Consider the following 22,313-nt stretch of genomic DNA (forward strand, 5'->3'; position numbering starts at 1 on the left):
TTGGCAACTTCTCCAAATCTCAGGTCTTCATCTATAAAATAGATAAAGTTGATTCCTAAATACATCAACTGGGAAGCAGCACAGCACCATGGAAAAGCCAAAGACATAAGATGGTTATGTCACTTTGGGCAAACAAGTTCACTTCCGTAGGCTTCGGCACCCATGTCTTTGAGACAGAAATGCTAATATTTACCTTATTCTGAGTATTAGAAGTAATACATATAAAATGTTGAACTCCTTGTGCCCCCCAACAGGTGATGATATTGGGAGATGGAGCCAGTAGGAGGTGATTAGGTCATGGGGGCCAAGCCCTCCTGAGTAAGATCAGTGCCCTCATAAAAGAGACTGCAGAGAGACCCCCTACCCCTTCCACCGAGTGAGAGTGAGAGTGAGAGTGAGAAAACTCCACTTATGAGGAGTTGACTCTCACCAGACACCAAATCTGCCAGCGCCTTGAACTTGTACTTCCCAGCCTCTAGAACTGTGAGGAACAAATTCCTGCTGTTAGTAAGTCATATCATCAATAGTATATTGTTAAAGCAGACAGTGGCTGTCATCGTCATCACCATCATTTTTACACATCATCAAGCTCACCTTTACACAAATTTCCTTACAATAGTAGAAGAAACTAAGCTACAACTCTGAAGATATTGTTCTAACTAGCAGATAGAATATTCCGGAACATCTCAAAGTCTTACTTGGTAAGGCATGAGTAGAGATGGTCAGTTCTAATTCTTGGCATTCTCTGACAGTTCTATCTCAGTTCACTGTGAACTGAGGTTCTATCTCAGTTCACTCCCCTTGCCCATCCCCTTGGCATCTCCTCCCTGCCTTTCTGCCTCCCCAGCACTCAGGTCTCACTTCTGCCAAACTCTTCCCCAACCCCATGACCCACCACCTGTGTCTTGTCTTTCATTCTTTCTTGACTTAAGAATACAGTTCATTTTCCACACATGATCCTGGTAGCAGAAAATACTCTGGTCTCTACCCCTTTTCATTCCTATCAGGCTATGAATAACCAACAGGTCACAACCAACGTGAACACAGTGACTCCAGAAGGTGTCTGCTATAACTGTACACTTAGGCTATAGTAATTTGTTTTTGAAAATTTATTTCCTCAATAATAAATTAACTGTAGCTTACTGTAACATTTTTACTTTTTGACTGTTTTGTACTAGCGTTTAGCTTAAAGACAAACACAGTTGTACAACTGCACAAAAGTATTTTTTCTTGATGTCCTCATTCTACAATTTTTTTCTATTTAAAATTCTTAAAATTTATTTCTACTTTTTAAACATTTTTGTTAAAAGCCAGAACACAAAATAGCTTAGGCCTACACAGTGTTAGGATCATCAACGTCACTGTCTTCTACCTCCACGCCTTGCATCTGGTCCTACTGGAAGGTTTTCGGGGGCAATAACAGGCACAGAGCTGTCATCTCCTGTGATAACAATGACTTCTTCTGGAAGATCTCCTAAAAGACCTGTCAGACAGAGACTGTTTTACAGTGAACTTTTGTTTTTATAAGTAGAAAGAATACATTCTAAAATAAGGGTAAAATTTATAGTGAAGTAAATACATAAACCAGTAACACAGTCATTTATTGTCACTGTCAAGTGTTACAAACTGATGTCCTATACATGCAGGACTAGCAGTGCAGAGGCTTGTTTACACCAGTGTCACCACAAACATGTGAGTGACGCATTGTACCACAGATTTACAATGGCTAGATTACCAGGAGATAGGAACTTTCCAGCTCCATTATAATCTTAGGGGACCATTATCATGTATGTAATTGACCAAAACATTATTATGTGCATGTGACCATGTACCACTTTTGTGAATGGCTTCTGTGTCTACAAAGTACTCCTATATAGGTTATTCCATTGGACCTACAAAACCATTCTGAAAGGTGGGAATGGCAGAGGTTTACCTTAGTGTTTTACAAGTATGTCCACCAAGGTTCTGAGACTTGCTGTGAGTCACACGTAATAAATGGTTTACTCCAGAACTCAAACCTGTCTCTCCTGACCCCAAATCCATTGCTTACTCTTTCATATCCCAATTAAGTCCTCAGCTCTTAGATGCTTACTCATTAGACAGGAAATGTAAAAACATGCCTATAACTACCATTCCAGGTTTTAAAAATTATATATTTTATGAAACAACTCAAAGTGTTCATGACTGAGTGATCCAATTTCTCTAGACCTCAACAACATGTGGGTGTAAATTCTTAGAATGGTTAACATCTATTGAAAACCTACACCAGGCACTATGCTAAGAAGTAAAAAAGTCCTCTAGCTTGATGTATTATCTGCATTTTTTTATTTCTTATTTCTTTCTTCTTTTTTCTTTCCTCCTTTTCTTCTTTCTATTTTTTCTTTCTTTTTGGGGGGATGGTGGGGAAGAAGAATGCTACCAAGTGCCTTTGTTAATTTTGTGCTGGTATAACACAATACCATAGGCTGGGTTTTTATTTAATTTTATTTATTTTTTATTTATTTTTATTTAATTTTATTTATTTTTATTTAAATGAGATGTGCTCTTTTAATTCCAGAACTGAGTGAAAAGACTTGTGAGTATTATGTGCTTTTGTCGAGGCCCTAAGCGACCTGGGAAAACACGGTGGGGGCCTCCAAGCCAGGCATAAAAACCTCTTGCAGGTAACCCCAACTGTGCAGTCAAGTCAGCCTGTCAGATAAGGGTTGAAACGGCCCATCTGTGCAGAGGACATGACTCAAAGGTTGATGTGAGTAAAAAGAAAAACTCCATCATAATGATGTCGAGTAAAATACTCCATCGTAACTGCAGGGTCTCCAAAGCCATAAGAAAACAGGCATGAAGCCAGTTTCTCGGAAATTTAATTGAGTACATAGAAGAGAAAGGTTTTACTCCGCTGTTTATCCTAACCTTTAACTTCAACAATACAAGTCAGATGATGTATTGTTCTTGTAGATCTTCCAAGAGGAATAGTCTGAGGCTACCTTAAGATGGTCGTCTTACTTTCCCGGACTTTCTTTCTTTAGGCTAATCTTATGAAGACTATCTCACATTCCTGGACTTTCTTTCTTTTCTATAGTTTAAGAAATGAGGATGCTAGGATTACTTTCTTTCTTTCTTTTCTATAGTTTAAGATAAGAAATGAGGATGTTAGGATTACCGATCAATGTGGTGTAAGTGAGTAGCTCCGGATAAAAGGGAGTAGAAAATAAAGACATTTTGCTACATGCCACCTGAGAGTGTGTAGTCGTTTCTTGCTTTCAAGCAATTCTAGGAGCGAGCTTCCACCCACGGCCAAGCCGTCCTTCTCTCCTCGCGAGAAAGAACATCACACAACAGCTGGGTAATTTATAAAGAACAGAAATTTAGTTTCTCACAGTTTTGGAGGCTGGGAAGTCCAAAATCAAGGCAGCAGTAGGTTCAATCATCTGTGAGGATCATACCCTCTGAAAGGGAGGAGCACTGTGTCCTCACAGGGAGGAGGGCCTGACTGATTACTGCATGAAGCCTCTCTCATAAAGGCCTTAATCCTACTGGTGAAGGTAGACACCTTCATGACCTCTTAATGTTATTACCTTGGCAACACCTGAATTTTGGAAGGGACCCATTTAAACCATAGCACCAAGTATGCCGATGTGGGGCTGTGAGGCTCCACCTGGAGAACCCTCAAATAACCACAGGATTTAAAGTGGAAATTCATTAAAACATTTAAGTTGTTGACAATTGTTTGTTATGCCTTTTATGCTAAAAGTCTTAAAAGTATTTTGTAAAAGTAACTCAATCAAAGTAGATTAAAAATACCCTATGAAGTCTATCAGAGGCATCATTTAGATACCTTGGTATTTCACAGGTCAGACACCAAGTAATAAAAATAGCTAATAAAGAATTTAGGATTAAACAATGAAATGAATAATGTTTTCATTTCAAGTATGAGGGAGACATAAGTTAAGAAAAAGTCATTCCATTTAGACACATGAAGGTGAGAGGGGCTAAGTTCTAACGGTCCTCATAGATCATTCTCCACCAGTCTGTTTTTGTGATTCTGTGACATGAGCCCAGAATCCAGTTCCATGGTCAAGACCATGTCCTGAATCCCCCTTTCTTGAAGAGTACCCCTGAGTACTGAAACTGTGCCATTTGCTTCCTCAGGCTATCGGCAGAACCATGGGCTGAGTCACATCTGCCCACAGCTACAGCTGTTTGCATCCCTGGGCACCGAGGTCTGAAACTCGACCTTGGCAAGGACCAGCCCTACCCCCTTGGAGGAAATGGCTGGGCAGCCTCAGCAACAGCAGATGAAAACTTCCTTCCTCTTCATCCAGCTGCAGGCTCCCCCTGTCTGGGCTCTCCCCGCCCAGTCTCCAGCCTCTGCAGCCAGCACAGCAGCCCCAGGGAGCCTGGAGGAGAGAAACATTCTCCCAAGTCCCAGGACGGGCTTCTTGGCAAGCAGGGACCTCAGGAGAACACAGGGTTTGGCTGCTTCTCCTTCAAGGCTGCCGCAGGAGGCAGGCCCTAGGACACAGCGAGAGGCTGCATTTGGCTGCTCTGCTCCAAAGGAAAAGAAGGCGGGAGAGGAAAAGCACCAGGACCTGGATACAAGCCGGGGTGGTGTCTGCGGCTCCCCCCATCTCAGGCGTTGTCTGCCCCCAGCCTCTAGGAAACTTGGCCAGCAAGAGCCCCTGCCATGCAGGAGTCCTAGCCCAGCTCCCGGCATGAGCGATGGAAGCAGTGATCCCTGCATGCTCTGGAAGCACTGGCCAACCACGTCTGTCCCCCAGGACCTGTGGGGCATGGACACCCTGTGCGGGGATGCCTTGGGATGTTCCATTCCACGGGCCGTCCTGGCCCACGCTGCTGATGACAGGGAACGGGCTTTCCGGAGGAGAGGGGCTGCAACCTGCCAGGTGCTCCCCAGGAACTGTGAGGAAGGCACAGGTACTTCAACGCTGGCGACACGGGCACGGGTCTACAGGGACTGCCCTGCCATCCAGACCAGCACAGGCTGCCCAGCCCCACCTGCTGCTCTGCCTCTCAAGGTAGGAACTAGCCTGTGTCCGAATTCTTTGAACTCCAGCCCTCCCTCCAGGAGAAAGGAGGCCAGGGGTACAGACGTGCCACCACAGTGGGTTTCTGCCCCCAGGTCTCCCCTCTGCATGGCTAGGTCTCACCTATTAGTGGAGGTGTCCACCAGCCACAGTGCTGGGCTCTGTCCTCCGTGTTCTGCCACTTTCCCAGCCACCAGCAGCATTTTGTTTGGTAGGAGACAGTAACTGTCTCCCTAGATTTTTGCAGAGGATGGGAGAAGAAAAGATGGGGAAGGAAGGGTACGCTTTATAAACGAGGACGAGAGAGGAGGACAAAGGAGGTACCCAGACACGTACTCATACCCCTTCGGGGCTTGTAACTGCTTGAGAAATAGAGTTTCATAGCTCCAATTTCACTTGAGGGAATTTAGAAGTGGCTGAGCAGGAATCCTCCCTTTCCTTTGGAAAGGGCAAGGGCCAAAGCTGAGCTTGGGCTCCCGAGTGGGCACTGGGAACAGTGGGAGAGGCTCCAGGAGTTGTGGAGGCTTCTAGATCTGGGGCACAGCCCCATCCTCCCTTCACCTTCCAGGGCCCTCATCTACCTCCCACCTTCCCCTGGCCCTCAACCTCCACCGTCAAGTGGATGTGTCTCCTTGAATGTGATCCCCCATTTGGCACCAAGAAAGAGAAAGCCCACTCTGTGTGGTCTCTGGGGTCTTTCCGGCTCCTATGGCCTCTGCCTTTGATCGTGGCCTTACCTGCTCTGTTAGCTTCTTGTTCCTCCACACCTGGCCCAAGCTCCCCATCATGCTGGAGCCTAAAAGTCAGGTGCACTGCTCACATGGGTGGGCAAACTGAGTGTGTGTGTTTCTCCTTTCCCTGAAATTCTGCACCCTGTGTATATATGAGAGACAAGGGTGGACGTGAGGGAGGGTGGGGGTGGTGAGATCAAGGGAGGGGACTTGTGTGGAAGGTCAGTATGGAGGAAGTACTTAGCAATATTACAGGAGAAATGCGTGAAACTCACATAGGGAAAGGGGCCTTCCCTGGCATTAGAGGGAAGACCACTTCATCCGGATTTCAGGTCTCTCTCCTGCGTGCCTCTGCGTGCCACCCCTTCTTCCCTTTTCTCTTCTTAACAGGGAGCCTGCATAGCCACAGTTAAAAATCAGTGAGGAAGGATGAGCCTGAGTTCTCTCCAGAAGGGAACTCTCAGAGAAAGCGATGTTCTTGCTTGCTTCCTTAAGACATAGTTTACATTCCATCCAAATCTTGTATCTCGTTTCCTACAGGGATTTAGGAGGAACGACACATCCCTGCGTCACAGCCCAGGCTCTGTCATGTAGGGTCACTCAACCGTTGTTTGTGTACTTTAATGTTGGTCTGGTGACTCGAGAAGCCCATCTTTTCCCACTCTCCCCTCCTGCCTTCCAGGGACAGGCCAAAACCTCAGAGCTGTTGTCATTTCTCTGGGGAGAGGCGCTTTGGGAGTTGGTCCAAGTGTGTGGATCTCAGTCTTGTTGACCTCATTTATCCCCCCTAGTAACTGGGCCCCCTGGACATCTGCTCTGTCTAAAATAGGGATTGCAGGATTCACGGCTAAAAAGTTGGAAGCCTCAAGTCCACGTTCTTACCTAAAGCATGCTCAGATTTCCCATCTTGAGGATACTGATGAGATCACCTGCTTCCCAGTTGCTACGGAAATTTGTGGGCTGAAGTGAAAGGGACCCTCAGTAGCCCCCGACTTAGGGAAAGAGAGAAGTAAAATCAGTGGGGTATCAATAGGACTGGGGAAGCCACAGAGTCAGAGGTAGCAGGGCTACAAAAGCTTATCCTTGGCCTTGACACTCAGGCACTGATTCCTTTTGCTGTGAGAAGAGAAAGGAGTCAGGAATTTAACACCTCAAAGTCCTTTAAATGCTCTATGGCTGTTACTAACCAGGTGACCCCTGCCCAGTTCTGGGTATTAGAGAAAGAAGCAAAATCAACAGAAATCATTTTTCTACCTCTCCATCTCCAGGCAAGTAATGTGCCACTGGGACTGGAAAGATTAGTATAGAAGAGTGATCTAGCCCTTTGGTGTTTGGGAATTTAATTTTATGAGTTGCAGGTAGGTATCAAAGGGCTAATTAAAATATCTTCTTGTCCACAATGGATGATGAAGCCCTTGATTGCACACAGGGGGAACTTCTAGTTAATGTACCCATGAAAAACGTGATCAGTTATATTATATTAACCAACATGAAATGGACAGGCACGGTGGCATCTGCCACTGCAGAGTGCCTGTAATCCTAGCACTCTGGGAAGCCAAGGCAAGTGGCTTGCCTGAGCTCATGGGTTTGAGACCAGCCTAAGCAAGAGTGAGACCCTGTCTCTAAAAATAGCCAGGCATTGTGGCAGGTGCCTGTAGTCTCAGCTACTGGGAAGGCTGAGGCAAGAGAATCACTTAAGCCCAAGAGTTTGAGGCTGCTATGAGGTATGATGCCAGGGCACTCTACCTAGGGTGACAAAGTGAACCTCCATCTCAAAAAAAAAAATGCAATGTTAGTTACATGGATGGAAACTCTATTCCTACATGTGTGTTACGGGCTGAGGGCCTCGGGTCAACTTTCCAAGGAGAAGAATCAGACCTTAAGAGTAAGTTTCTTTCTTTCCAGTATTTCAAATGGCTAAATTTATTCTTGCAATGCTGAGATATCATGGGCTCCAGAGTTAAGATTGTTGACTTAACATCTTTCCAAGTAGCTTAAGAAGGGAGTGCAGTTCGTCAAATCACTGTGTTCTTAATTTATTCTATGATGGGGCTTTAGTAAAAATCATGGCAGCATTCTGTGGCCTAGAGGGCTTCCATTACATCTTTCCCTCTTAACTAAAATTCTGGGAGGATACATGTCATTGTCATGCCTGAGGATGGGCACCAATTCCCTGGGACTCACAACTAGGAGACAACAGCTAAGGCCCTGTATCCAAGTCGTCCACCCTGCAGCCAGGGTGCCCTCAGCCTTCTCTCACTGTCTTTCTGGCCAGCAAGATTTTCTTGGAAGGCAACCCCACATTTCCTGGGGCCTAGTTACCTGTACTGCAGTCCTAATTGCTCTTGTGAAGAGGACAGGAGAAAGATCTGCAGAAATACCAGGTCTAGTGACCTGGGTTCATTTGAACAAGAATAGCAGCTTTCTAGAAGCGCTGATGGCCTGGGTGTGGAGGATGAGCTGTTCCAGGGCAGGGCCATGCCCACTGAAAGCTTTAAAATTCTCATGCTTCATCTGTCAGTGTGAATCAGAAAATGTTCTCAAGCTGGGGCCAGAGCTTGCCCTAACTCTCTTGTCCCCCACATGCTGCTGCCCCTCTGTGGAAACCCGAGGAACTGTCCCTGCTTGACCTGCATTTGGGGCTAAAGATACAAAGACAAGGACAACGGACCCAACTCAAAAGGGAGGAGAAAATAAGCTTTATGGTCCATTGGAGAAAGTTCTGTATATTTGAAAAAAAAACATTGTTTTCACTAGGTCTTCATATCTTACATGATATATCTTAAAATAGTAATAACTTTTAATATATAAACAGCCTCAGAAAATTAGTGGTAAATACATTTCTTTAATTTCCCCTCAAATTGCATTTTTACAAACACTACAAAATTTTTACCTATAGCTTTAAATTGACCCCCCAAAACTTAGCTTCCTTTTTCCCTTCCCCTCTCTCCATGGGTCCTCAAAACTACTCAACTTTTTGAGCTTTCATTGGCAGCTTCTAAGAGTATCCAGGGTTTAGAAGACAGAATGAGAATGAACAAGATGGAAAAGGAATCAGCAGGAGGTTTATGTTCAAACAAGGCAGGGACTGGAACATTTTCCATTAATCCAGGCGTCCTCAAACTATGGCCCGGGGGCCACATGTGGCCCGCCTAGGACATTTATCCGGCCCGCCGGGTGCTTTTGCTGCCGCTGCCTGTCTTGCTTAGCAGACTTGTCCTGGGGCCCGCAGTCTGGCCTTCCAACAGTCTGAGGGACAGTGAACTGGCCCCCTGTTTAAAAATGTTGAGGACCCCTGCAAAATGCAAGGTAGGTCTAATTTTTTACAGGCAGGCCTTGTCTAGCAGACTAGAAAAAAATAATTTTAACTTTCTATGTCTTGGATTGTTATTCTTTAAAACTAATGCCTGAAATGTAAGTCTATAAAAAGCATTAATTTTTTTGTAGAATATCTCTTTAATTCAAGACAGATGAAAAGGGAGCTTCTGGTTCTGCCAACTAAGGACATGGCCTCTACCGATAGGTGAACCAATCAAGCTTATCTTATTCATTCTCAGAGCTCTTTCCAGTCCTAACACTCTGTAATAACTAGGAATTGATGAATCCATAAAGGGAATGAATTGCTTAATGAAATAAAAGTATTAAAATGATTTAATTTCATCTACCTCGGGTTGTTTCTCAAGATTAATTGTCTTGTCAAATAATTTCACTATAAGAAACTTATATAGAGAATGGATTTAACCTTTCTTAGGAAGAACTGGGGTTTCAGTGGGGAATGAGAAATCCAGAGATAGGAGTTAGTGCCTTCTTTGAGCCGTCTCCATCTACCTATAGGAAGAGGAAGGCAGAGAGTGTGTGAAGGGCTGTGCAGGTGGCGTCTCTATGACATGTAGAAAAGCCACTGGATTGAAAGCTGAGACACAGGGGTTCAAGGTACCTGAGAGAACCCAACTCTCTTTATTCTTATCTGCCATGTGAAAACACTAAGCTGTTTGGTTTCTTCCCTTCCAGTTCCATGAGTCTAAGTCAGTTCTTGACCATCTACTTGTGTTTGTGAAAGTGCAACCAAAGCTACTGCTTTTGAAAAGTCCACCATATTGGGAAATCTCTCTGTGTTTAGGAAGCTCTTTTATTGGTGAAATTAAATGTCTCTCTGGTATCCAGAGGATAAACAGAAACTAAAGTGCATTTTAAAAAATGTATGCCATTATATACACAATTTCCTAATTTCAAGTGTTAGATTCGGTTTGACTGGAAAGATTCGCACGCAGAGAATTCCCAGTGCAGAATTTTAAGATCAGCATTCCAAGCTGTCTGTCCTCTAATGGTTGAAATTTCCTTCTCTGACTAGATTCTAGTTAAATTAAATTCCCCTCTGTGAGTTGAACACTAACCCCCTCTGGTCCACTTAACCCATACCAAGCATTCATCTACCTTATCTGGGGCAAGCACTTCATTACCCAAGCCTGTTTGACTTTTTGTGGCATGTACAAACCATTCTGCTCATGAAATAGTATTCCAGAGAATTCTGTCTTTTTATTAATCCTTCTTGATGAGTAATTTAGAATTTTTTAAAAAGAAATCAGAACAAAGAGAGAGCATGCACAAATGCTCACGTTGTAATTTTACCAGGAGTGTAGATCAAGCGTGCAGCGAAGCATCCATTTTTAAAAGATTCTGGTATTTAGAAGACAGTATTGATTGGACTGAAAAGCTTATCTTTACTTCATTTTATGCTACACTGGTTTTGACCCAGATGTCTTGATTTATTACTTGAATAAATAAAGCCTGAGATGGCAGAATGGGTTTCAATTCTTTTTCATCTTGGTATTTGCCTTGGTGTTCCCATGACAACGTTCTCTCTCTTCTTTTCTCTTCTGACTCCTTCCTTTGACATTCATATCCACAAGTCCTTGTATGGGTGCTCACGGAGTCCCACAAGCCTCAGCATCTCAATCTACTTATAGGAAGAGGAGGAGGGCAGAGAGTGTGTGAAGGGCTGTGCAGGTGGCGTCTCTATGACATGTAGAAAAGCCACTGGATTGAAAATTCAGACACAGTACCTTGGGGTTCAAGGTACCTGAGGAAACCCAACTCTCTTTATTCTTATCTACCACGTGAAAACACTAAGCTGTTTGGTTTCTTCCCTTCCAGCTCCATGAGTCTAAGTCAGTTCTTGCCAATCCACTTGTGTCTGTGAAAATGCAACCAAAGCTACTGCTTTTGAAAAGTCCACCATATTGGGAAATCTCTCTGTGTTTGGGAAGCTCTTTTATTGGTAAAATTAAATGTCTCTCTGGTACCCAGAGGATAAACAGAAACTAAAGTACATTTTAAAAAATGTATGCCATTATATATACAATTTCCTAATTTCAAGTGTTAGATTCAGTTTGACTGGAGAGATTTGCACACAAAGAATAGGGTTGAGTTTTTTTGTAGCTGTGGAAATAGGACTTGCAAGGGTTTTCTTCCTTCTATGCCAAAAGGAAATAAACAAACTAGCTAAAAGGGGTTGGGGTTTGTTTTTGGTCCCTTGAATCAAATATTTAGCCAAGGGAATATTGAAAATCAGTCCCAGTCAGGAATGAAAACTTAGAATGATGGAGAAACTTGCTCTTACTCAGCTGGTATCAGTTCCAGTGAATCATCTCAGTTACATTTTCAAGCTTTGTGCTCTTAAATAAAAATCCCCCATTGCTTGGAGATTTAGGTAGGACTCTTGGCTATGTAAAATAGAAACGCTCAAAACTCCTTAATCTCAATTGAGGGGGATTCATTATAAGAATACATATATGTAAGTGTAGAGTCTTGCAGAACCCAGAGAGAGGACCGAGTGGAACTAGGGGTTCCAAATGCCTCGGATCTCTTTTTCCTTCCCTCTTCTGGTATCCCTGGCCCCTTTCTTCAATCACTCAGTCACTCTTTCTGCCTGTCTGTTCACCCTACTCCCTACTCCACAGGGAGGAATACAGCCGCCCCAATTTCCACATTGAATTCTCTTCTCTTTAGAAGACAATCCAAGCCAAGTTGGAATCCCTTAGGGCTGATTTTCACAATCCCCTGGGAAGAGGCTCCTTGGTTCAGCATGGTTTGGTACCCACCCAATCTACTATGGCAGGGGTGGGGGTGGGTGCAGGGTGCATTATACTCTCAGGTGTGCTGAGATCCTGAGGTGGATGTGCCATGTAGGCCTGGGAAGGGTACAATCCTAGAAATTGGTGGGGAGTAAACAGCAGAGGAGTAAATATGGACAGTCTACCCCATAAATGCCCAAACACTTTCAGGAAATTGTCATCTAAAATTACAAAGTGATTCCCTCATATAAATGCTCTATCTGAGTCCTCGCAGATCTTAGGAAAGCCAGATTATATAGGCTTTGGAGAGATTTTTAAAAGAGCATCCCTGAACTGAGTAATATATTAGAATAAAATCATTGCCTGATGTAATTTATAAATAGATGTATTTCCGCAATCTGCTACTGGTTAGGATATAGTAGAATATTCCTTTTGAAAGACTTTTTTCCTTATAGATTTTTAGAGACTGTAGGAAACTACAAGATTCACAGACGTGAGTCCACAGGTGAAAGCAGGCTACCTGTGTAGGCTAAGCAGATTACCATCACAGAGTCTGCGTGTGATCCCTTTCAACTTTACGTCAGCTCAGTGGGATTCCTGACTCAGTATTCAAAAAGCCATAATAACAATGAAAAAGTGAAGATACACCACATTCCTTGAATTGGGTTCTATGACTCCTTGAACTGAACCATATCAGTGAAAAACCAAAGGTGGACAAATGAAGAATGACGGCTACATAGACATGACATTGTCGGTCAATTTCAGGGCTGCATTTTTAGGAAGTTCCCTTTCCTTCATTCTAAAGTAATCAACAGCTGTGACTCTTTTTTGGCTGCCCTTTGTGTTTTGCATATTTCCTGTGGTTATATTTAGTCAATTTTAACTTTTTGGAATTTAACTTTCAATTTTCAGGATGTGTGATTTTTGCATTAACTTTCCAATGACTAGGTCCAGCAGCTTATGAGATAGAAAGCCCAATATCATTCAAGCACTTCTGATGTGTTATCACTTGAAATTTTCATTTTATTGGACAGTAGCTCACTCTTCAATTCATTATCAACTAGATTGTGTGATTAGTAACAATGACAGCATTAGCCCATTTATCTCATGTAAGTAAGTAGAGAGGTTTCAGGAGAGTTTCTTTATATATATACTCAATCTTCTTCCATAAATGATTTCCAGTGCTTTATAATAATAGCACAAATGAAAATAATGGTGAGAAGTAAATTGTAATAAGCAGTCAAGCCTAGGAAAATATATAAGTGAAAGTTAAGATCAAGGAAAGATCAGGCTGAGATCAGAAAGAGAACCCAAAAGTACCTACCATAGAGTCTCACAATGGTCACAAGTCAGTTTGCCTCTGTGCTTTCCAGCTGCCCAAGCTAAAACACACACATGACTATCTCCATAATTCTGTGAAAAGTGGGACAGATGTGATGGCACTTGTCTGCAGCCCCTGCTACTCAGGAGGGCGAGGCATGTAGATGGCTTGAGACCAACAATTTGAGGCTGTTGTGAGCTATGATGACACCACTGCATGCCAGCCTAGGTGACACAGGGTGAGACCCTTCTCCAAAACAAAAAAAGAAAGGAGGGGGAAATTATTTTATCATGTTTCACAGAAATTGATTCTCTTAGTAAACTGAGTTTTGCTTGCCCTTTACAGTAAAAATTAAAAGAATAACTTTGGATGAAAAGGTTTATAATAAGCATTTAGTTAATATTTACTATCCTCCTCTTTCCTTACCTATAATAGACATGACATATTTGATTTGATAATGTAAGTAATCACTATCAAAGCAGGCCATGCTGGCTGGTATCTTTAAATCTGTGAGACCATCTGTGGCCTCTCCCCTTTCAATACTCTACTCTCTGGGGGGTTTTGTTTGTTTCCTTGCTTTTTATTAATTTTTCAGTTCCCTCTGTGTTCCCTCTCTGTCTCTTCTCACTGTTATTACCCTGCCTACGTCTAACATCCTTTTTAATAATCCAGCACAGGCCAGGACACTACACAATAAATTTGTTTCAATTGTAAGGGAAGCTTGTTAACTACATAAAGCTACAGTCTCCTGTCCTTGGGTCTCACCCAAGCCAATTCACAGCCTGTTAGGAACTGGGCCACATAGCACGAGGTGAGCTGCAGGCAAATACAGATGAACAAAGCTTCATCTGTATTTACAGCCACTCCCTGTCTCGCTCATCACCTCCTGAGCTCCACATTCTGTCACATCAACAGTGGCATTACATTCTCATAGGAATGTGAGCTTTGCTATAACTGGATCTGAAGGATTCAGGCTGTGATGAGACTCTAATTCCACCCCACCCCATCCATGGAAAGATTGTCTTCCCTGAAATTAGTCCCTGATGCAAAAAGAGTTGATAAAGTACAAGTCAAAACACTCTGTGTGAGAGGGTTGAATGCTTTACCTAGAAAGCATTCTCATGTTTTAATACAGATTATTTTTTCTTCCTGATTTTGTCTAATTAGTTACGAGGCTTTTGCTTTCTGGGACTATGGTCACATTCTGACTGACCTGGATTACTGAACAAATGACTTCTGCATCCATTCATTCAATACTGATTGATCACTACCTACCTGGTAGGCACTGTTCTAGTGGGAGGATGACAAATAAGGCTATGCTGATATATTCTTGTAGGGGCAGGGACTGCTAAACCAATACACAGACGGGAAAAGAATGGCTTCACAGCCTTTGTGGCAAGTGCTCAGGAGAAAATTAAACTGAAGGAAGTAATGGGGTGAGAGGCACAAGAAAGGATGCTTTAGTTTGTGTGATGAGGGAAGGCATGGAGCAGGTGACTTTTGAGCAGAGACACAAGTGACAGGAAAATCTTCCTGGGAAGATTGGTGCTCACACTTCACATGGGTAAGACTCTCAACTATGAGGCTGTTCAAGCTGGTCACTCGTCAAGCAATGGGTGCTTGACATCGTTGGGACATCAATCCAAAGTAGAATAAAATTCTAAATTATCTTTGAGGTCATAAATGTAGCCTCATGGTGCTTTCAGAGAACTGTTTTTCTTATGACTTAGACTAATATTTAAAAAGTTCTTGGGTAGGTCCATGCCCAAGAATTATAGTCATTTTTCTCTTTAGTAAGCTTGTTAACCTAATTTTTCTAGACCTACTTTGTGAATGATCTTTGTGTGTAATGTACCCCCAACTGCAATACCTATTATCCTAGAGAACTAGCTCTGCTTTTTGCTTTAAACAACCTACAAATAAATATTTTCAACTGATAAATCATGCCTGCTTTCCTGTCCTTGCCATTTTAGAAAGCTAACAGCACCATCCTTACTTTTCTCATCCTCAATCTTTTTTAGTAAGTGTACTTTTTCTTGTAGTTCTTTGCAAACTACCCTTCCACCATCTTTTTATGCTTTTTTGCAAACCACATTTGGCTGGCACCTGCCTTTTGTTCATTTATTGTGTTGTTTATCTATTGTGTTTGTAGCCTCTGAAGCTCTTTGGAGAAAAAGCATTTCATAAATCTAATTAGGAGCTATGTATTAAAAGTAAAAGCAGGAATTATATGGTTGACTTACCTGTAAATTATGTTATGCATCATTAAATTAGCTTATTGAGTGATAATGTAGGTCCTTTAAAAAAACATAAGACAGAGAAGATTCTTTTTCTGCTCACTGCAAGCTTGATGTTTAAGGCAGACATATGCAAAGTATCTGGCAAAGTTTAAGGCAAATATATATGCAAAGAGGCATTTTAAGACATATACAAAATGAAACATCCATGGGATAAGTACATAGGCTTAATACTTTATGGAATAATCTGTGTAGGCCTTCAGGGAGTGTTGGCTGAACAAGGAAGGTTGTTCCCATTACAATTCAGACATCATAATTTGAGAAGGAAAGTCACCATCTTTTTTCCATTTAGTCAGGGAAAGATTCTCAATGGACACAGATTTCAGAGGTCATTAGAATGAAGGAAGAAATAGCTTGGTAAATTCAAAGAATGTACAGAGGGTTTGAGTTATGGACTTGTCCCGAGTTCACATGTGAATTTCATAGTTTGTTATGGAGAAACACAATGGCAATGTGGCAATCTGATCATACATACATAGAGTGAATATGTTTTCCAACCTGAAAGTTAAGATTTCTGGTTTGTAAAGTTGTACCTTTTATCCAAGGGTATACAAAATAAATTAAAAATAGTTCACTACATTTATGGAAAACCAGAAAAGTGTATGAAACCAAGTACCTATTTCAGCATAAAAATAGGCACCGTTTAATGTAACAGAACATTGGAAAATTCAAAATCAAGACCAGCAAACTACGGTCCATGTAGTAGAGAGTGGTGCCATCCCACTGGCGCCGGGGATTGCTCCTCATCCCGAAAGGTTTCCAGTCCCAGGTGCCACGCAGTAATGGCAACTCAATAAAGCCACCCTGCAGGACGTTGCTAAGAGACAGCAGAAACACAGGCCTGGGATGTGTAAATTTGATCCAAGTCAGTGAATCTGAAGCTGTTTCCTGGTCAAAGCATGCGGGTAGACGGGGAGCTGGAGTTGGGCTTGGAATGCTTCTTTGAATGAGGCTCCTTGTGCCAGGACTGCAATCTTGCTGTCGCACATAAACAATTTCGATGTTTAGACAGCAAAGCAAAGCAGGCGATCCAGTTGGAAGTAAGCAGACTGTGACCCCTGAACACAAACGAGGTTTAGAAGCTGGTGACACCAGCTTAACAATACATCAGTTCACAGCAGTAATGGACAGGCTGGCTTCTCTGCCTCTTTTCCTCCTGGACAAGGTGATTATGAAGACTTCTCAGGTCTAGCTTCATCATGAAGACCAGCTGAAGAATTCACAGTGTTAGTATCTCTCCTTTTTCAGGCTTTGTTACAGATGGAACAAATAGTCTTTGCCTTACAAAAACATGAGTTATTATCCTGTTAAGAACAGGAAAAAGAACAAAATAAGTTACTCATGAACTATAAGAATAGCATGTTTGAAAATTCACCCTATCCTTCAACATGCTCATAGAAAGAGCCATTTCACCTGTGGGGGGCAGGACACAATTATAAGAGGGACTTTACCTAACAAATGCAATCAGTGTAACCTGGTTTCTTGTATTCTCAATGAATCTCCAACAGTAAAAAAAAGAAAGAAAGAGCCATTTCATTATTCTTAATAAAATCACATTAAAACCTAGCTCCAAATCCTTACCCTACTGGACTAGCAAGAAATTTAATCTCCGATAGTCTCGGGATTTCCTGTCCACTAACGTTGGACCAAAGGTCAGGAAATTTCTGTGGTATGAAAGCACCCTTGAGTTTTTGCATTTACTTTGTCCTTTCTACACAAGGTCAGTATAATCCAGTGGTAAAGACCACAGACTCTTGTTCCAGAGCCCTGGGGGGGAGGCCCTGGCTCTGCCCCTTGCAGCTGTGTAGCCTTGGGTAAATTACCGACCCACCCTGTGCCTCAGTTTCCTCATCTGTAAAACAGAGGTGCCAGGATGAAGTGAGTTACAGTATGTGCAGTATTTGGAACCGTGCCTGGTGCAGCATGTTCCTCCCCTGGGGAGCCTCCCTGGTTTGATCTCCAGTCCTCCATTTTTGCTCAGCTGCCTCCCAGCCTAGGCTGTGCACTTCCAGATCCGTCAAGCTCCACTGCTTCTGTGTCCTCATGGGGTTTGAGCAGCTGGGAACCCAGAGCCTGACTTGTTTCCCTCCTCTGTGTGTCTGAATACAAATCACTTTGTCTTACCTATCACCCGTCTTTAAATATAAAGATTATTACTTTCATAGTTTCATCAAAAATTCTGTGTTCTGTATACCTCCTATCTTAACTCTCTGTGAATTCATCGCTTGCTGTAGTTCAGAGCCGATGGAACCTTGACAACAAGGATATTATGGAGGCTTGGAAATATCCAGAAAAACAAAAGAGCTTTCTGTAGTTGAAAGAGTGAAGTCATGCGTGTCAGGGGCCCATGACAAGGTGGAGCAGTGGGAGGCAGGAATATTAAAGCCAATGAAATTCTGACTGACTATAAGTTATTTCATAAACACACCCACCCTTCCCTTAATTCTGCCACTCCCTGCTTAAAACTTCCCTCAGGGCGCTGCCTCTGAACCACCCCCCAGGGGGTTCACCCAGATTCTCTTTCTACCCCTTTCCTGGCTCAAGCCAAGGCCCCTATCCCTGCTCAGGCTTCTCAACAGGCTCCCCTTTCTCCCCTTCTGTCTGAACACTGAGCATTTGGTATCGCCTTTTCAGCATCCTTTGCAGAAGGGAAGTATCCTCACCCATAGACCTCCCTGAGGCAGAGGGCAGCGAAGGGCTTGGCTTAAAGAGAGGAGAGCTAAAAAAAATTATCAGGAAGGATGGAGACTTTACAATCATCTTTTGTATTTACCTGGATGGAGTTAAAACACATTCTTCTTAGCAAAGTATCACAAGAATAGAAAAGCAAGTATCCAAATACTCAATACTAATATGAAGCCAGTAGATGATCTAATACACGCCCACATAGAGAAAAACTCAATTTAATTAAGTTTGGGGAGGAGGCAAAGAGGGGGTGATTGGGGTCTCCCACCTAATGGGCACAATGTGAGGATGTATGCCACACCTCCTGGGTGCAAGACACACCTGGACCTCACCTAACAAACACAAACATCGTAACCTAGTCCTTAGTACCCTGTTTTTAATCTGAAATTTAAAAAAAAAATACATCAGGAGAAAATCTGCAAGTTCATGACCATGAATTATCCTGCCACTCAAGAATAGTTTAAAGAGAGTTTAAAAAGAAAAAAATAAAACACAACTCCAGATCTGCCTACCCTGATTAAAGGAAAGGGTTAAAGAAAATTTGCATTTTACAAAAATTAATTGATAAAAGTAGATTGATTGTCTGAATTCAATGTCCTGGATTTAACTTTGCTTGGTTCATGGTGGGTTCCAGTGACCTAAAGAATCAATCAGAGGCTACAGGTCAACGGTGTCCACTAGGCACAGAAAGAAAAGTAATAGTACTTCTGTTTATGTTTTTATATCTTACCTCTCTAATTTTATTTTTCTGAGTTATAAGATGTACATGACATAGTAAATGATAGAATATGCTATATCAGTCATGAATACTTACGCATATTTTGGGAGTGAATAATGTTTCTTGCTGAGGGTATACGAGGGAAAAAGTTTAAATACTGCTAGGCTTATCAAACTAAAAGCAAATACTACCTACATGATCGTTTTGTCTAAATCTTATCCCTTTTGTAGCCAAATGATCTACTCTGCAATACCACCACCCAGAGGGAACCTCTTCTAGTCCTGAACTCTCACACTACTTAAGAATAGCTTTTGAGGATGAGATCTGGAGTAAGATTGCCAGATTTTTTAAATGGCCATAGTTGGGACATACAGATCATTTGAGTTTTATCTGAAATTCAAATTTAACTGCATCCTATATTTTCTATGACAACCTAAGTTTGGAGTCAGTTCTGGTATTGAAGTCCAGCTGAGTGACTGGGGGCAAATGGCTTCCTTTCTCTGAGCCTGGCCTTCTTTGTCCTTCTCAGCTCTGTCACTTAGCACAGTTCCTGACGTCTCTATTACTTTCCACACTGTTTCAAGTATTTATGTACAAATCTTATCTCCTTTACTAAAAGGCAGGCTCTCTATCTGTACGGATGTGCATGTAATGAATCCATCGTCTGTTTGATTTTGTAAAAAATAAATTTAGCTTCTGCCCGAGCACTTTTGTTGAGTCCAGCAGGCTGGCTACTTGCCTGACCCATCTTCTGGTTCTCCTATTCCCTTTCCTTTACTCCTTTAGAAGAATGATGCTTTGTTCTTCTTTCCACCAAGCTAAGTCCTTGTGGGAACTGCTTTACTCAGCTTTTATATGCCAGTAGATCCTACATCTTGCCTAAGATTTATCATTCATATTAAGCTGAAACGCTCCCCTGTGTAATTGGTTGAAACTACAGAAGGAAATGAATGGCATTCACTAGAGAACATCGTAAAGATTTAATGAGATTTGCATGCAAGCTGCAGAGAGTAAATAATGAAGACACTGGGTGGCTATTCTTCTGCTGAGGCTCTAGACAGCCTAAAACAACTTGCCCTATGTTAACTTGACTTTAATTGGGGGGCGTGATCCATCTCCATCAGAACTGTGGTCTCGGTATGATGGAGGCTTAGGGATTCCTGTAAAACTGAGAAGCATGACAGTGATTTACGGGAGTGACAGGAGATGATGGGAGGGACTACCTGGATGGCTCACCTTTCCAGGCCACCCCTTGAGAGGAAACAAAAATGCCCAGCAGAGAGCAATACCATTTTCCTCACAGTCACAGCAAGTCCAGCTCCTGACGGCCTATTCATCACAATACCAAGTGCTTCCCTGCTCTACCATATCAGCCCTTTTTTCCAGCCCCCACTTCAGAAGGGAAGAGTAAAGCCATCTGAGTCTGACTTTGTTTTTTTAAAAACGTCCTTGACCTAAGTACCCCCCTGCACTTCAACTCCACTATCTCTAAGTATCTCACCCTCGTCAGGTGTTCTGGGCTCTCTGGCAGATAGCCCCTACCCCCTGCCAGGCCGTGCACAGCGATGGGCAGTCAGCCCTGTCTTCCCAGCATGTGGGCCTGAACTGTGACTCCATGAACTGGAGTGAGCTTGGGGGCATCTGGAAAATCATTCTCTTCCACATCATTATCAGGAAGCGTTTCCCACACATCTAACTGATGGAGGGACTTTCCTTCAGATCCCCAGGTATTCCACGTTGGAAAACGAAAGAGAGTTATCTGTAGTCAGCAGAAAAGATAGAGTAGTGGGCAGATGCCAGGGACATTCCTCCACGCTGGCCAGAAAAAGGTCTAGAGGGCTGAGTTTGATAAGCCCTGCACTCACCCAGTTGGCTCAACTGGGAGAAAATGAGTTGTGTGGGGGCAGCTGCCCAGGTCTCTGGGGGACAGCTCGTGCCTGCGTCAGGTTCCCCTGCTGTGAGTCGCCTCACTTCATAAGACGACAGTTACCATCCTGAGCCTTGAGTGACACCCCTTGCTGCTAGGGAAGGCTCTGCATTGGGACCATCAAATTTTGGTGTATAAGGAAAGAGAACCAGTTCATGACAGATGCTCAGGAAATTAAAATTATTTAATATCAAGATTGAGTTTGAGCCACCATAGTATCACAGATGACAAAAAAAAAAATGTGACATTACATTTGGTATTCTATACTAACTCTGATGGAAAATTTAGCCTTCATATTTTCAAATATTACTTGTAACATGACAGTTAACATATTTTCTGGCTCTCTGTAATCTACTATAAAACTCAGCTAACTAGAGTGCCCAATTTAGAAAATATTCAGGTTAATAAAAACTTGATTTGCCTGTATTCAGAAACTATAATGTTTTATCTACAGAGATATAGGTACAGCTTTCACGCTCAATAAATTGTCAACTCTGGTTTTAGCAAAGTTTAAATCAGCTGCCAAGTAGGAATTCAGGTTGTTTTCTCTACTTTTCTAAACTAATTAAATCTGTATCCTTCAAGTTCAACTATCTCACATATACCCTCTAATTAATTTCTTAGTTTTCTGTATTACTGAATACCTTTTAGCACCTTCATTTTTGAATAGGTTTTTTCTTCTTGAATAGCTTTAAATGGTTCTGTGTTTTTTTTTCTTTTGCATTTGAGGCAAAACAAATCAAAGCAGATAAACATAACTTTTGTAATAGAAAATGATATTGGTTTTCATTTATTGATAATAATTCCAAAGATTCCTTTTTTAAGTTATTTAAATAAAAATAATTAGACATTGGACAGATGTTATTCATATATGTCAAAAAATGTGCAGAGGGTGTGTGTTGACGTGATGATGGGAAAACACTGGTGTGTCACTGGTCTTAACTGCACAAGCTGGGACAATCATTTGGTTCTTCTAAGTTTAAGAAGAGCCTACAAAGTGGGATTTGGAGTGAGGATCATCCCATCAACTCTAAGTATTTTGAAGAATCCATCATACTTTATTTATCTGTTATCCCAACTGCCAAACACGGGGAGAGGAACACCAGTGGGGCTCAAAATACTTATAATGGTATGACTATTCCACCATTCGAGATTCCTCTAAGTCTATATTATTAATTCATGCTTTTATTTTCTTTTCAGTTGCTTACTGGTAAGAATATATTATATAGCCACAAGCTTGATTTTCTTTTATTAAATAGAGTCTTACTCTGTTGCCCAGGCCAGAGTACGGTTGCATTAGCCTAGCTCATGGCAGCCTCAAACTCCTGGGTTCAAGCGATCCTCCTGCCTCAGCCTCCTGGGTAGCTGAGACTACAGGTGCACACCACAATGCCCAGCTCACTTTTTTACTTTTTGTAGAGACAGGTGCTCACTCGTTCTCAGGCTGGATTTGAACTCCTGACCTCAAGTGATCCTCCCCACTTGGCCTCTCACAATGCTAGAAGTACAGCAGGA

The 22,313-nt window shown here is 42.3% G+C and overlaps 1 protein-coding gene across 1 annotated transcript in view; it reads left to right on the forward strand.

Annotated features, from left to right (window-relative positions):
* Window positions 1–4,268: 4,268 nt before the first annotated feature.
* Window positions 4,269–22,313, forward strand: part of PSD3 (pleckstrin and Sec7 domain containing 3) — a 470,121-nt gene continuing 452,076 nt past the window's right edge. The window contains exon 1 of the mRNA XM_023515535.1: window positions 4,269–5,036. Within this exon, the coding sequence (XP_023371303.1) occupies window positions 4,269–5,036 (768 nt within the window). The remainder of the gene's footprint in view (window positions 5,037–22,313) is intronic.

Source organism: Otolemur garnettii, unplaced genomic scaffold (genome assembly GCF_000181295.1).
Source record: "Otolemur garnettii isolate 467f Iridium unplaced genomic scaffold, OtoGar3 scaffold00074, whole genome shotgun sequence".
NCBI classification, from domain to species: domain Eukaryota; kingdom Metazoa; phylum Chordata; class Mammalia; order Primates; family Galagidae; genus Otolemur; species Otolemur garnettii.